Here is an 11,128-nt window from a genome sequence, read left to right as displayed (position 1 = left end):
GAGAGAGACGTGGAAGTGAGAGAGACGTGGAAGTGAGAGAGAGAGAGAGGACGCAGTCACCGCTTCGCCAAGGCAGTCCTGCAAACGTTGGGGAAGGAGCGGCATGTCAGTCTCACACTAGCCAACTAGAGTACAACAATAGCACAAGACAAACACGTTTAAATTTCTTGTTCCGAATAGAGATACACAGCCTAGTGAAAAGAAGTGAAAGGCCAATAACCACGCGATGCTCAATGCAGACATACAAACCAACAAAATCAACGCTTCAATGTAAGAACTATAATACAAAGGACTTCTCGTGACCTTTGCCCTGATTATGCAATCGCACCTTCGCTTTCGAGCTCCTATTATGAATCAAACGGAGAATCCCCACCCTCTATACAAGCATCCAAGCCTCGTCTTCGCTTTCATTCCGGCCCTCCCCACTTTTGCTACCTCCAGCAAGCAGCCGTACCTAACGACTTTCCCTCCGCTCAGGAGTGGGCCCAGGGACCATGACCTTGAAAGGCATCTCGCGTCCTATTCCCCCGGCCATGCTGACAGGGACATACGGAGTAAAGATTGGTGGGCTCTGTTGAGAATGTTGTCCCTGTTGTTGCTGAGGCGGTGCTGGCGCCAGCGCCTGCTGTCCATTTCCAGCACTCTTGGGTATCGACTGACCACGGCTTTTTGGTCTTCCACCGGCCGGGCTCTGCGGCCCGTATGGACTAGGATAGGTCGGCATGTTCGTGGGTGCCGGGGCAAGTTGGCGTGGCCCACCTCCGAACGGCCCACTTGTAGAACTAGGCTGGGCAAGAGGAATGCCCTGCTGGTGGTGTGGTGGATGATGTGAAAATGGGCCTGGGAACGAGCCAGTTGGGAGCGCAGCAAGCGGCGAATAAGACATCATCATGTGATGTGGCGGCCCTGGAGCAGAGACATACATGTAGTGCTGTGGTGGTCCAGGTGGCCCTTGGGTATAATGAAGGTATGCTTCTGGAGGCGCGTGGTGAGGACTGTGCTGGGGAGGAGCGTGCTGTGCATGGTGGACTGGAGATGCTTGTTGCGACTCAGACTGTTGTGACTGTGGTGTCGCTGCAGCCGCTGATCCCCCAGATTGCCTAGCCCCCTTTCGGCTTGCAGAATTTGACCTTGAAGGTGTAGGTTTTGCTGGCTTGCCTTCCTTCTCATCCTGCTCTCGTTTCTTGGCTTTGCGTTCGGCCCACCACATGGTCATCGACTGGCTTCGCTTTTCGCTCTTAACGCGTGGCTTCCTTCTCGAACCTGAGGCGGGCGCCGACTCGTCGACATAGTTGTTGGTGTACTGACTTAGAGGTGCAGTGAGCATGTACGCGTCTGGCGTACTAGACTCACTCGGGTGCACCAGCGGTACCTCTTGAGGCGGTGCAGAATTTTGCGACGTGCCTTGGAAAACCGTCTCAGCAGAGTTCGGTACCATCAAGGGTGTACTTTCTGCAAAAGGCTGGGTTTCAATGGTAAACTGACCTTGGCCTTCACTCATTGAGTTGAGTGCAGGTGGTGGTGCACTAGGGCCATGAGCCGACGGTACAGGCGTGCCTGCATCGCTTGTCTTCTTGCGTGGGCCTTTCTTCACGCCGTAGTCGCTGCGTCGAGCGGAATTCTTGCTACCAGCCGGACGCCCACGCTTGGGGTTAACCTCCGTATATTCATCAACATCCACAGCCGATGACTCTTCGTCTCCGGAACTTCCGATGATAGATTCTTCTCGCATTTCTTGAATACGCTGGTGGAGCAGATTGCTGGCTGTTGCCCTTGCACGTTTCACAGGCCTTGATTCTGGTTCTGGAGTCTCGGATGCAGGTTGGGCAAACCTGCTGACGCCCTTCTTACGCGCGCCACCCCATCCATTGTGCTTCTTCGGGGTAGTAGCACCTGTGGCAACCTCAGTGCCATCAAATTTGCGGGGAGCCTTTCGTTGTCGCTTGGAAGGGCGGCCGTCGTTGTCGTCCTCGTATTCCTCTTCGCTTGGGGCTGCTGATTCTAACATGTCACGGGTTCGGCGTGTTCGGAGCTCCCTACGGCCACCCTTCTCTGCACCTGGTCGTTGAGCCCAGGGGTCCTGACATCCCAATGGTTTTTTGGGATCATAAGTGTAGCCATACAAATCCGCCTCTTTCATGTCTTCAAAGACCTCAGGTGCCAATGGAATTCGCCCGCCATTGCAAGCTTTCTTGGCCGGGTGCATGTGGGGTGCGGTCTGGGGCTGTTAGTTAAGAACAAGTCGAATTTACAGGTAACACCCACCCTTGCATCCAACATGAGATATTCATCTTGCCAGGCTTTGAGAATATGTTGTGCGTTTTCGGTTAGTGCATAGAGATTCTCTGTACTTCTTTGAGAGGCAGGGAACTTGGTCAGGGCGGCAATGGCAGCCTGCACATCGGCCATTGGCTTGAAACGCTTTTGCAAAAGAAAGTCGGCCCTGTCCTCACAATCGGCCTCGACTGGAGACGGCGCGTCGTAGATGAATGGATCGGGAAGGTCAGAGTCTGAGAGAACGTCCTCTTCGGGGTCGAGCAACTTGGGAACAGCGGATTCTGCCGGCGTCGATGCAGAATCTCTCGGTGTCTGCGATGCTGACTGTGGTAACAAGGCAATCCTGGGAACACCGAGTCTGTTAGACGTCTTTGTTGTTGATTCAGCTTTGGAGTCAGGTGCCTGTCCCGACATGTGTGCGCTTGCATGAATGGAGTCGTCCATGTCGGGCGGTTGAGAGCCGTGTGGCGTTCCTTGGGATTTTTGTGAAACGTCCATACCATCGTAATCAGGCTCGCTTTCGTCATCTTCAATTGCTTCTTCATTGTCATCGTCTGAGCTGTATTCTGACGCGCTACCACCCAAGCGTGTTCGCGTCTTGGCATTGCTGATCGGCGTGCTCTGGTTGGACAGAGCATCATCTCCATCTGTGAAGGGGAAGATGGCAGTACCATTGCGAGCTCTTGAAGAAGACGATGGAGTCGCTTTTCCAAAGCCTCCTCTGCCGCGTCCGCCTCTGCCTCGTCCACGGCCGCCTCGACCGCGTCCACCGCGCGAGCCCCGACCACCGCGACCGCGGCCTCTTGGCGCAGGCTGAGGCGCCACTGGCATGTCGTCTTCGCTTTCTGAGGCACTCTCTTCTTCAGATTCAGTTGCATCTTCCTCTGGAGTAGGGGAGCCCTCAGTAAAGGAACCGACGATAATTTTCCGCTCTTTTGGGAGTTTGCCGTGATGCTTCTTGAGGCTGTTGAAAAACTCGGGCGACAGGCCAAACACCATAAACAGGGGATGCTCGTACGAGGCGTAGATGTCGGATGCAGCCTCGAGCGAATTACCTGAAATGTTTGAGGCCGAACGAGTCGTCTTCCTCGTCATGGTGGGACTGAGTTTAGTAGGACTGCTGTTTGGTGCAACGCCCTCTGGAGCATCTGATTTTGATGGGGCTGGTTTTGCTCCTCGACCACGGGTCCGGGTAGGCGTGTCGTCTTGCTGCGAATTCCTGCGCTGTGAGGAGCGCGCAGGCGCATTCTTGGAGAGGGGCATTGGGGCAAGCCAGCGACACAGGAGCAACAATTTGCGTCGGGTTGAGATTATGGCGCATGTGTCGACGCAATGCTTCCATGGAGGGCCCCAGGGAGGCGTAGCGCGCGAATCGTAAGCCTGCTAAGGAGACGCAAAACTGCAGGCCGGCCAGGCGAACAAAACCTAATGCCGCAGCAACGAGGTCGCGCAAACCGGCGCAAGCGGCAGATAGAGGGTATCAAGGAAAGAAAATGCCAAATGGAATAGTACGCGATACGGCGTGTGATGATCTTTGTCTCGGGGTCGTGGCTGCTACAGCAAAAGCGAACCATGATGCGCTTGGCAGATGGTCGCCCGACCAATGACGGGCCTGACGCTAAATTGACCAGCATGTACCTGTCAGATGGTCCAGGCAATCCGCCGACGTCTCTATGTACGGCCGCCGTGTGTGCATACTCATTATATACTCACGCACACTATCTCCGCCTGCACCCAGAAGCTGTTCCGCTTTCTTTTGCCATTATTCTCTGGTGTTTTTTCTTTTCTTTTCTTTTTCTCTCTTGAGCCACCATGCCCCCCAAGACGGCTGACGAAGAGCTCGCCGAACTGGAGAAGCTGGCCGAGGCACCCGCACCCCCGCCTAATAAGCATGCCAGAGGGACTCGTGCGCCTCGCCAGAAGTTCGAGGTCGAGGACGATGCTCTCAAGGATCTCGACGAGCTCGAGCAATTGGGAAAGGCTCCGCAGTCTGCCGTGCCTCGCCAGATCAGCCGCCCCAACACCCCCAAAGTAGCGTCATCGTCCACCTCCAGCAACCGCCGGGCACCAGGCGTTGCGACACCCTCATCTACCGGCTCAGCACGCACAAGCGAAGACAACAGGCCGTCAGCTCCAAGGAAGTCTGGAGAGAGCACCCGCTCCTACCACCAGAGCTTTGTGCCGAGCAAAGAGGAACCTGCCAAAGCACAAGCGTCCGAGCCAAAAGAGGAACGCTCGTCTGGAGGAGGGTCATGGTGGGGAGGCGGATGGGGAGGGCTTGTGTCGACTGCCACTGCAGCAGCAGAGACGGCGCGGAAGCAAGCCGAGGCGGCCTACCAAGAGATCCAGAAGAACCAAGAGGCTCAGCGATGGGCGGAGCAAGTGCGAGGGAACGTTGGCGCCCTTCGCGGCATTGGTATGAATGCAGCCACCAAGTCGCATTATTACCATACTGACAGACTACAGGCGGAGAGCTTGGCAAGCGTGCAGTACCCACCTTCACAAACCTCTTGAACACACTCGCACCGCCAATCTCTCAGCATGAACGGCTACAGATTCACATTACACACGACCTCATCGGCTACCCCTCCCTCGACCCACTCATCTACCAAACCTTCTCTGGGGTCATGTCACAAGTAGAAGGCGGCGACCTCATGGTCGTCCAGCGCGGCTCCGAGTCAACGCAGCGGGGTTCATTAGACGGGTACCGGGGTGGTGGCGGAAGCTGGAACGACGGCCCATGGTGGCGCCACGCGGAGAAGCGCGACTTGAGTGTAGTCAAAGGGCTCGTTGAAGGCACCAAGCTTGCCCGAGTGAGCGCTGAATCCTATGCCAACGAGTTTTTCAACGCAAGAGGAGGCATAGAAGCAGCCGCAAAGCAAGCGACGGAGGTGCTGAGCGAGACGAACCCTGTGAGAAGCAGTGACATATTTATTGCAATCCAGGCCATCAGTTACCCGCAACAAGAGGGTCTGTTTGCAACCTCATCTGCGGGTCAGAAGGGGAAAGCAGAAGATGAAGATGACGACGACGATTCAGACGACTCGGATGATGACGAAGACGAGGACGAGGACGAAGAGCAGGTGACATTCGCAATCTACCTGTATGACCCCATACACAGCATTAGCTTCAAGGGCCTTTCACAATCGATTCCGGCCAAGTGGGTAGAGTGGCTGGACGCGCCTGCCAATACCGAGGCCGAGGGCGAGGAAGGCCAAGTACCGCAAGAAATTGCAGAAATCATTGAGAGCGGAGGAGTGGATCCACGAGAGTGGGTTAGTGAGTGGATGGAGGAGACCATCAACCTCAGTGTGGGCATTGTAGCGCAGCGGTATGTTGCACGCCGGATGGGAGTTGGTGAAGGCGGTCTTGGTAGAGGAATGAAGAGAGAGGCGGTTGTGGACGCTGGAGGGGGTGAAGCTGCACGAGCTGGAATCATTTGAGGAGCTTTCTAGTTGGCAAAGTTCTATTTTATTTCTTGGGTCAACGGCACGGCTCGGGCTAAAACTACAGTACAGCTCAGACGAGATGAGCAAAGCATTTCATATGCTAACAAGATGATTTTCTGGCCCCTCGTGCACCCTGCCTCAATGCGCTCCTGTATGGTGAGTGTGGGTGGGTAGAAGTCAGAGATGTCTCTCGATGGAAGCGCATTACTAGATGCTCAATCCTCGGCATTCGTAGACCTCGCTTTGCTTGGTTCTGCGTTCTGCTACAACGTCTAAAGCGAGCCGAGAGAGGCTCGGAGTATGCCAGGCCTGCAGACGTAGATTAACCTGGTTATGTCGTGCCCTAGGAAGGTGGTTGACATTTCCGAAAACTTTTCAACCAGACTTCTTCTTGTCTACGCCTTCCTTCTTGTCTTTCTTGCCTCCTTTAAGCATCTCCAAATGTCCGGCCTTTTGGGCCAGGAGTTTCTCGGTTTGCCCGACCAGACCAGCGCTGCTCTTGTGCTTGATCTTGTTCTGTGAGATGATGGAGGCCTTCTTGGGCTTGATGACGCGGGCGCCGTGCTGGATACGCTGGGAGGGCCTGGAGTGAAAAGAAAATATGGTCAGTATCAGATGGAGCAGTCGGGATGAGGCAGACGGGATTGCGGCGACGTGCGCAAGGTTCAGGCACAGCCCGCGGGAAACAATGGCATGAGCGGGAGATTTGAACTTACTTTTTAGGAGCCGCGGCCTTGGTCTTCTTGACTGCGCCTTGAGCCATTGCGGAGGTCGTTCCTGGGAGCGTGGGGCGAAGATGGGAACGGAGATTCGGACACAAGCAATGCTGTGCGATTGGGCTTGGAGAAAATCAACCTCGGACAAGCGTGCGCCGAGTATTGATCACGGGACGAGGTGAGCCCGCTGCGGAATGTTCCACTGTGGTATTTGTGGAGCCACGAGCAAAGACGGCTACTCTGGCTAATTCTCGGCTTGCCCTCTCCGACGTTTTTTTCTCGAGATACTTGGCGTGCGTCGACAGACTAGCCCAAACAGGCATGGCGCTTTGTGGGGAGAAATGCACATTTAGCCTTTTCACCCCAACGCGGGGAGCCGCCCAACGCCCCAAGAACCCGTTTTCCAAGCCTCCCACTCTCTGGCCACACTGTAATTCTCCGGAAAAAGAGGGTCACCTGCACTTTGTCGTTGATTTCGCCGAACAAGTTGCCCAAGAGAACGCCCGGAATAATTCTCCCTCTACTCGGTTGTGACAGCGCCCACACCTGAATGTCGACATCAACCGCACATCAGCACTCAGTCGTAACTTCAGACCATGATGCACTCTACTAGTTCACACACATGGCCAAGGTCGCTTCGTCTGCTCTTCTGGAAGAATTCCAGCTCAAAGAGGATTGGATCATGTATGTCGCGTCAATTTAGCCTTACATTACAGCCGGTCGGGCTAGGAAACCCGCTGTTCCTGGATCTGCATCGAAGGATGCTCTATTACTCTAGCAGAGAATTGGAGCGCCATTTGCCACATGCACAGTGACTAGTCGTTAAAGGTATAGATTGGTGGAGATTGGTGAGATTGAGGGCAGTGGGGTAGACGTGCAAATCACCAGACTATGATCTGGGGAAGCATTTAAAAGCAGGGTATCTTCCACGTCTTTAAGGCTTTGTTCAGGACGTCTGCTCAAATTCCTGTCCAAGCACCATGGAGCGCCTCTCCCGCACTGTACTTGGCGCTTTGTCGCTGTCAGTTGTCTTTGCTGGCTCTGCCTCCGCCATAGAGCCTTTCCGCAAACCAACCATCTCTACTTCCAACGGCAATGGCACCGCTCTTCTTGCATCTCGCGGTTCTCCAGTAACCATTCATGCCGATGCTGCAGACTGGCCTGGTGTTCTGCGTGCGGCGCATGACCTCGCCATCGACTTCGGACGCGTTACTGGTACCAACGGTACCCTGAAGACTTCTGGTACAGCGACCGCAAACGCTTCCATGATCTTCAATGTCACAGGCATTAGCGAAGATTGGAGTGTTAGCGGCAGCAAAGCAGCCAACTCCTCCTCTACAGGCACCATCATTGTTGGTACCATTGGCAACTCAAGTCTAATTGATAGCTTGATCGCCAGTGGCCAGCTCGACGTCAGTGGAATTCAAGGCCAGTGGGAGGCGTATGTAAGCGCTGTTGTGCAGAACGCTGGTAACACGACTGGAGAAGCGCTCGTCATTGCTGGTATGTGCACTGAAACAGCTGACCACTCTGGATGCTAATCCCTGACAGGTAGCGATCGACGCGGTGCCATCTACGGCATTTACGATGTCTCTGAGCAAATTGGTGTATCTCCATGGCATTGGTTTGCCGACGTGCCGGCCCAGAAGCACGACTCTATCTACCTCCTCAAGACTACCAAGGTCCAGAAAAGCCCTTCTGTCAAGTACCGCGGTTTCTTCATCAACGATGAGGCGCCCGCTTTAACCGGCTGGGTCAACGAACGCTACCCCATGTCTCCATACAACTCTGCCTTTGGGGCACAATTCTACTCTCATGTCTTTGAGTTGCTGCTCAGGTCAAAGGCTAACTACCTTTGGCCGGCTATGTGGAACGGCATGTTCAACGTAGACGACGCACGCAACCAGCCTCTGGCTGACGAGTACGGTATCGTAATGGGAACATCACACACTGAGCCAATGGTCCGCGCTACCCAGGAATGGAGCAAGGTGGCCAAGGGCTCTGAGTCTGGTTGGTCCTGGGCCACAAACAACGCGACTCTTTACGACTTCTTTATGGAGGGTGCCCAGCGTGCTGCTCCCTATGAGAATGTTGTTACAGTCGGTATGCGAGGATACCACGATACAGCCATGTCTGCAGATGTGCAGACTGGAGTACTCGAGGCTGTTGTTCAAGCACAGCAGGAGATTTTGACCAAAGTTTATGGTAATGCGTCTGAAGTTCCCCAGATGTGGTGCTTGTACAAGGAAGTTCAGGACTACTTCGAGGCGGGTATGGAAGTTCCCGACTGGGTTACACTCCTCTGGACCGAAGACAACTGGCAAAACATCCGTCGTCTTCCTGTCGGCGACGAGAAGAAGCGATCTGGCGGTGCCGGTGTTTACTATCACTTCGATTACGTCGGTGACTCGCGAAACTACAAGTGGCAGGACACGATTCAGCTCCAGAAGACCTACGACCAGATGAGACTGGCCAAGGATCGTGACGCTGACCGCATTTGGATTGTCAACGTTGGAGACATCAAGCCCGCGGAAATCGCAATCAGCCACTGGTTCGACATTGCCTACGACATCGACGCTTATGATGAGACTTCTGTCCCTGAATGGCTTACTGGTTTTGCGGCCCGAAACTTTGGTTCCGAGCACGCTCAGACCATCTCAGACATCCTTGACGAATACGGTGCGCTTTCCAACATGCGCAAGTTCGAATGGGTTGAGCCATCTTCCTACAGTGTTCTCAACTATGAAGAGGCTGATCAAATCCTTGCTCGCTGGGAGGATATCGCCGAAAAGGCCAATGCAATCAACGATGCTCTTCCCGCTGAGCAGAGGCCCGCTTTCTACCAGATTGTCCTCAACCGTGTGCTCGCTGGTGGCAACCACGTTGCAATCCAGATTGCTGGAGCCAGGAATATCATCTACGCACAACAGGGCCGCAACAGCGCCAACGTCTGGATGCAGCGCGTAATTGATGGCATGATGAAGGACCACAACCTCACCAAGCAATACCACACCATGTTGAACGGAAAGTGGAACCATATGATGGACCAGACCCACTTGGGATACCAAGGATACTGGTAAGACTGCGCTTTTTCCATCGAGAACCTACCTTGAACGATACTGACTATTCGATAGGCAACAGCCAATGCGCCAGTCCACCCCTGACCTTCGCTGGGTACAGGTATGGGAGCGCTCGCTAGCAGGCGACATGGCTGTCCACGTGCAGGGATCCAACGCCAGTATCCCTGGTGATGACATGTACCACAGCAACGGCGGATCTTCTTTGACCCTGCCGGACATTACACCCTTCACTCCCAAGCGCTGGATCGAAATCTCGCACCGTGGAACAGAGGAGTACTCATGGAATATCAGTGCCGATCCTTTTGTGACGCTTTCCCAAGCAAAGGGAACCATGAAGCCCAACGATCCGGACGTCCGCGTCTACGTGGATGTAGACTGGACCAAGGTAAAGGACGGATTCGGTGCGCAGAGCAGTCTCAACTTCAGTTCTTCCACCAACGCTGGTACCGCGGGAGGTAGTCCCAAGGTCACCTTCATGGTGAACAAGACCTCCATTCCATCCGACTTCACCGATGGATTCGTCGAGTCCGCTGGCCAACTTGCATTCGAGGCCGAGCACTACACGCGCTCGACCCCCGGCTCCTCAAACCACAGCTACATGGTGCTTCCAAAATACGGCCGCACTCTCTCCGCCGTCAAGCTAGCCGACAACCTCGCCGAGGGTCTGGATGCCACCAGCGCACCCAGCCTTGAATACGACTTTGTCACTTTTACTAAGCTCCCCAAGGAGAAGGGCATCAACCTCACCCTCATCCTCACCCCAACCCACAACATCAACCCCAAGAAGCCGCTCGCATACATTGCGCAAATCGACGATAAGCCACAGGTCCGTCGCCAGTACGTTATCGACCAGAAGCAGCCCAACTTCCCTGTCAACTGGGGTACTGCCGTCGCCGACAGCGCGTGGTACAACACCACCAACCACGGTGCGCTCGAGCCTGGCAAGCACACGCTCAAGCTATGGCTTGTCGAGGCCAACGTTGTGCTGCAGAAAGTTGTCCTCGATCTCGGAGGCGTCATGAAGAGCCACAATGGCCCGCCTGAGAGCTACCGTGTTGGCGGTGGTGCTGCTGGTAATTCTACTATTATGCACAAGTAACATAATTTCTTTAGAAAACGCAGTCTTTGTTAGAAGACTGAACGAAGTAATGTAATTTCAAGTTTCTTATACCTAGAATGCGCTCATGTTGCCATTGTGATGTTGAGATTTTCTACAATATGGACTTTATCAGTCGTTGCGATAATTCTGGCCCGATTCTTTTTTTTCTTCACTGCTGACATGAGCGCGAGATGGGGGGGGAGGAAAGTTCATGTAATTAATCAGCTGAGGTGACTGACTCATTATAGTTTGTGAAGAAGAAGGAGGGATAAACAAAGATACATTTGCGTGGACTTTTGCCCACACCCAAAAACGGGGAGCAAAATAGTAGAGGGAAAAAAAAAAGAACGCCGATGGCCATACCAGTCGGGTTCTGGACTTTGATAAGGAAAAATAGAAAAAAGAAAAGAAAAGAAAAAACTCCGCGCGGTGCCTCTATCAACAAATGTCTCAACATGAAAGAACAAAAAAAAGTTATACCTCCCCGCTGATAGCACAACCCGTCAG

The 11,128-nt window shown here is 54.0% G+C and overlaps 5 protein-coding genes across 5 annotated transcripts; 2 read left to right on the top strand and 3 right to left on the bottom strand.

The window, feature by feature from the left end:
• Positions 1–454: 454 nt before the first annotated feature.
• COCCADRAFT_100652 (uncharacterized protein) lies at positions 455–3,540 on the bottom strand (the record flags this gene model as incomplete). Its single annotated transcript, XM_007715835.1, has 2 exons — positions 455–2,218; positions 2,266–3,540. The coding sequence occupies 2 exons, from the start codon at positions 3,538–3,540 to the stop codon at positions 455–457; spliced, it is 3,039 nt and encodes a 1,012-aa protein (XP_007714025.1).
• A 549-nt stretch (positions 3,541–4,089) lies between these two features.
• On the top strand, positions 4,090–5,720 carry COCCADRAFT_6475 (uncharacterized protein; the record flags this gene model as incomplete). Its single annotated transcript, XM_007715809.1, has 2 exons — positions 4,090–4,693; positions 4,744–5,720. The coding sequence occupies 2 exons, from the start codon at positions 4,090–4,092 to the stop codon at positions 5,718–5,720; spliced, it is 1,581 nt and encodes a 526-aa protein (XP_007713999.1).
• Positions 5,721–6,128: 408 nt separating this feature from the next.
• COCCADRAFT_65870 (uncharacterized protein) lies at positions 6,129–6,311 on the bottom strand (the record flags this gene model as incomplete). Its single annotated transcript, XM_007715834.1, has 1 exon — positions 6,129–6,311. A coding segment is annotated over one exon (183 nt), but the record flags the coding sequence as incomplete, so codon positions are not given.
• Positions 6,312–7,422: 1,111 nt separating this feature from the next.
• On the top strand, positions 7,423–10,621 carry COCCADRAFT_6473 (glycoside hydrolase family 115 protein; the record flags this gene model as incomplete). The annotated part of the gene is made up of 3 exons (XM_007715808.1): positions 7,423–7,945; positions 7,994–9,518; positions 9,577–10,621. The coding sequence occupies 3 exons, from the start codon at positions 7,423–7,425 to the stop codon at positions 10,619–10,621; spliced, it is 3,093 nt and encodes a 1,030-aa protein (XP_007713998.1).
• Positions 10,622–10,750: 129 nt separating this feature from the next.
• On the bottom strand, positions 10,751–11,029 carry COCCADRAFT_100682 (uncharacterized protein; the record flags this gene model as incomplete). Its single annotated transcript, XM_007715833.1, has 1 exon — positions 10,751–11,029. A coding segment is annotated over one exon (279 nt), but the record flags the coding sequence as incomplete, so codon positions are not given.
• Between the last annotated feature and the right edge of the window lie 99 nt (positions 11,030–11,128).

The sequence above is a fragment of the Bipolaris zeicola genome, assembly GCF_000523435.1.
Source record: "Bipolaris zeicola 26-R-13 unplaced genomic scaffold scaffold_117, whole genome shotgun sequence".
Lineage (NCBI taxonomy): Eukaryota > Fungi > Ascomycota > Dothideomycetes > Pleosporales > Pleosporaceae > Bipolaris > Bipolaris zeicola.
Note: the sequence above shows the minus strand (reverse complement) of the source record. Positions and strands in the feature narration are given on the sequence as shown.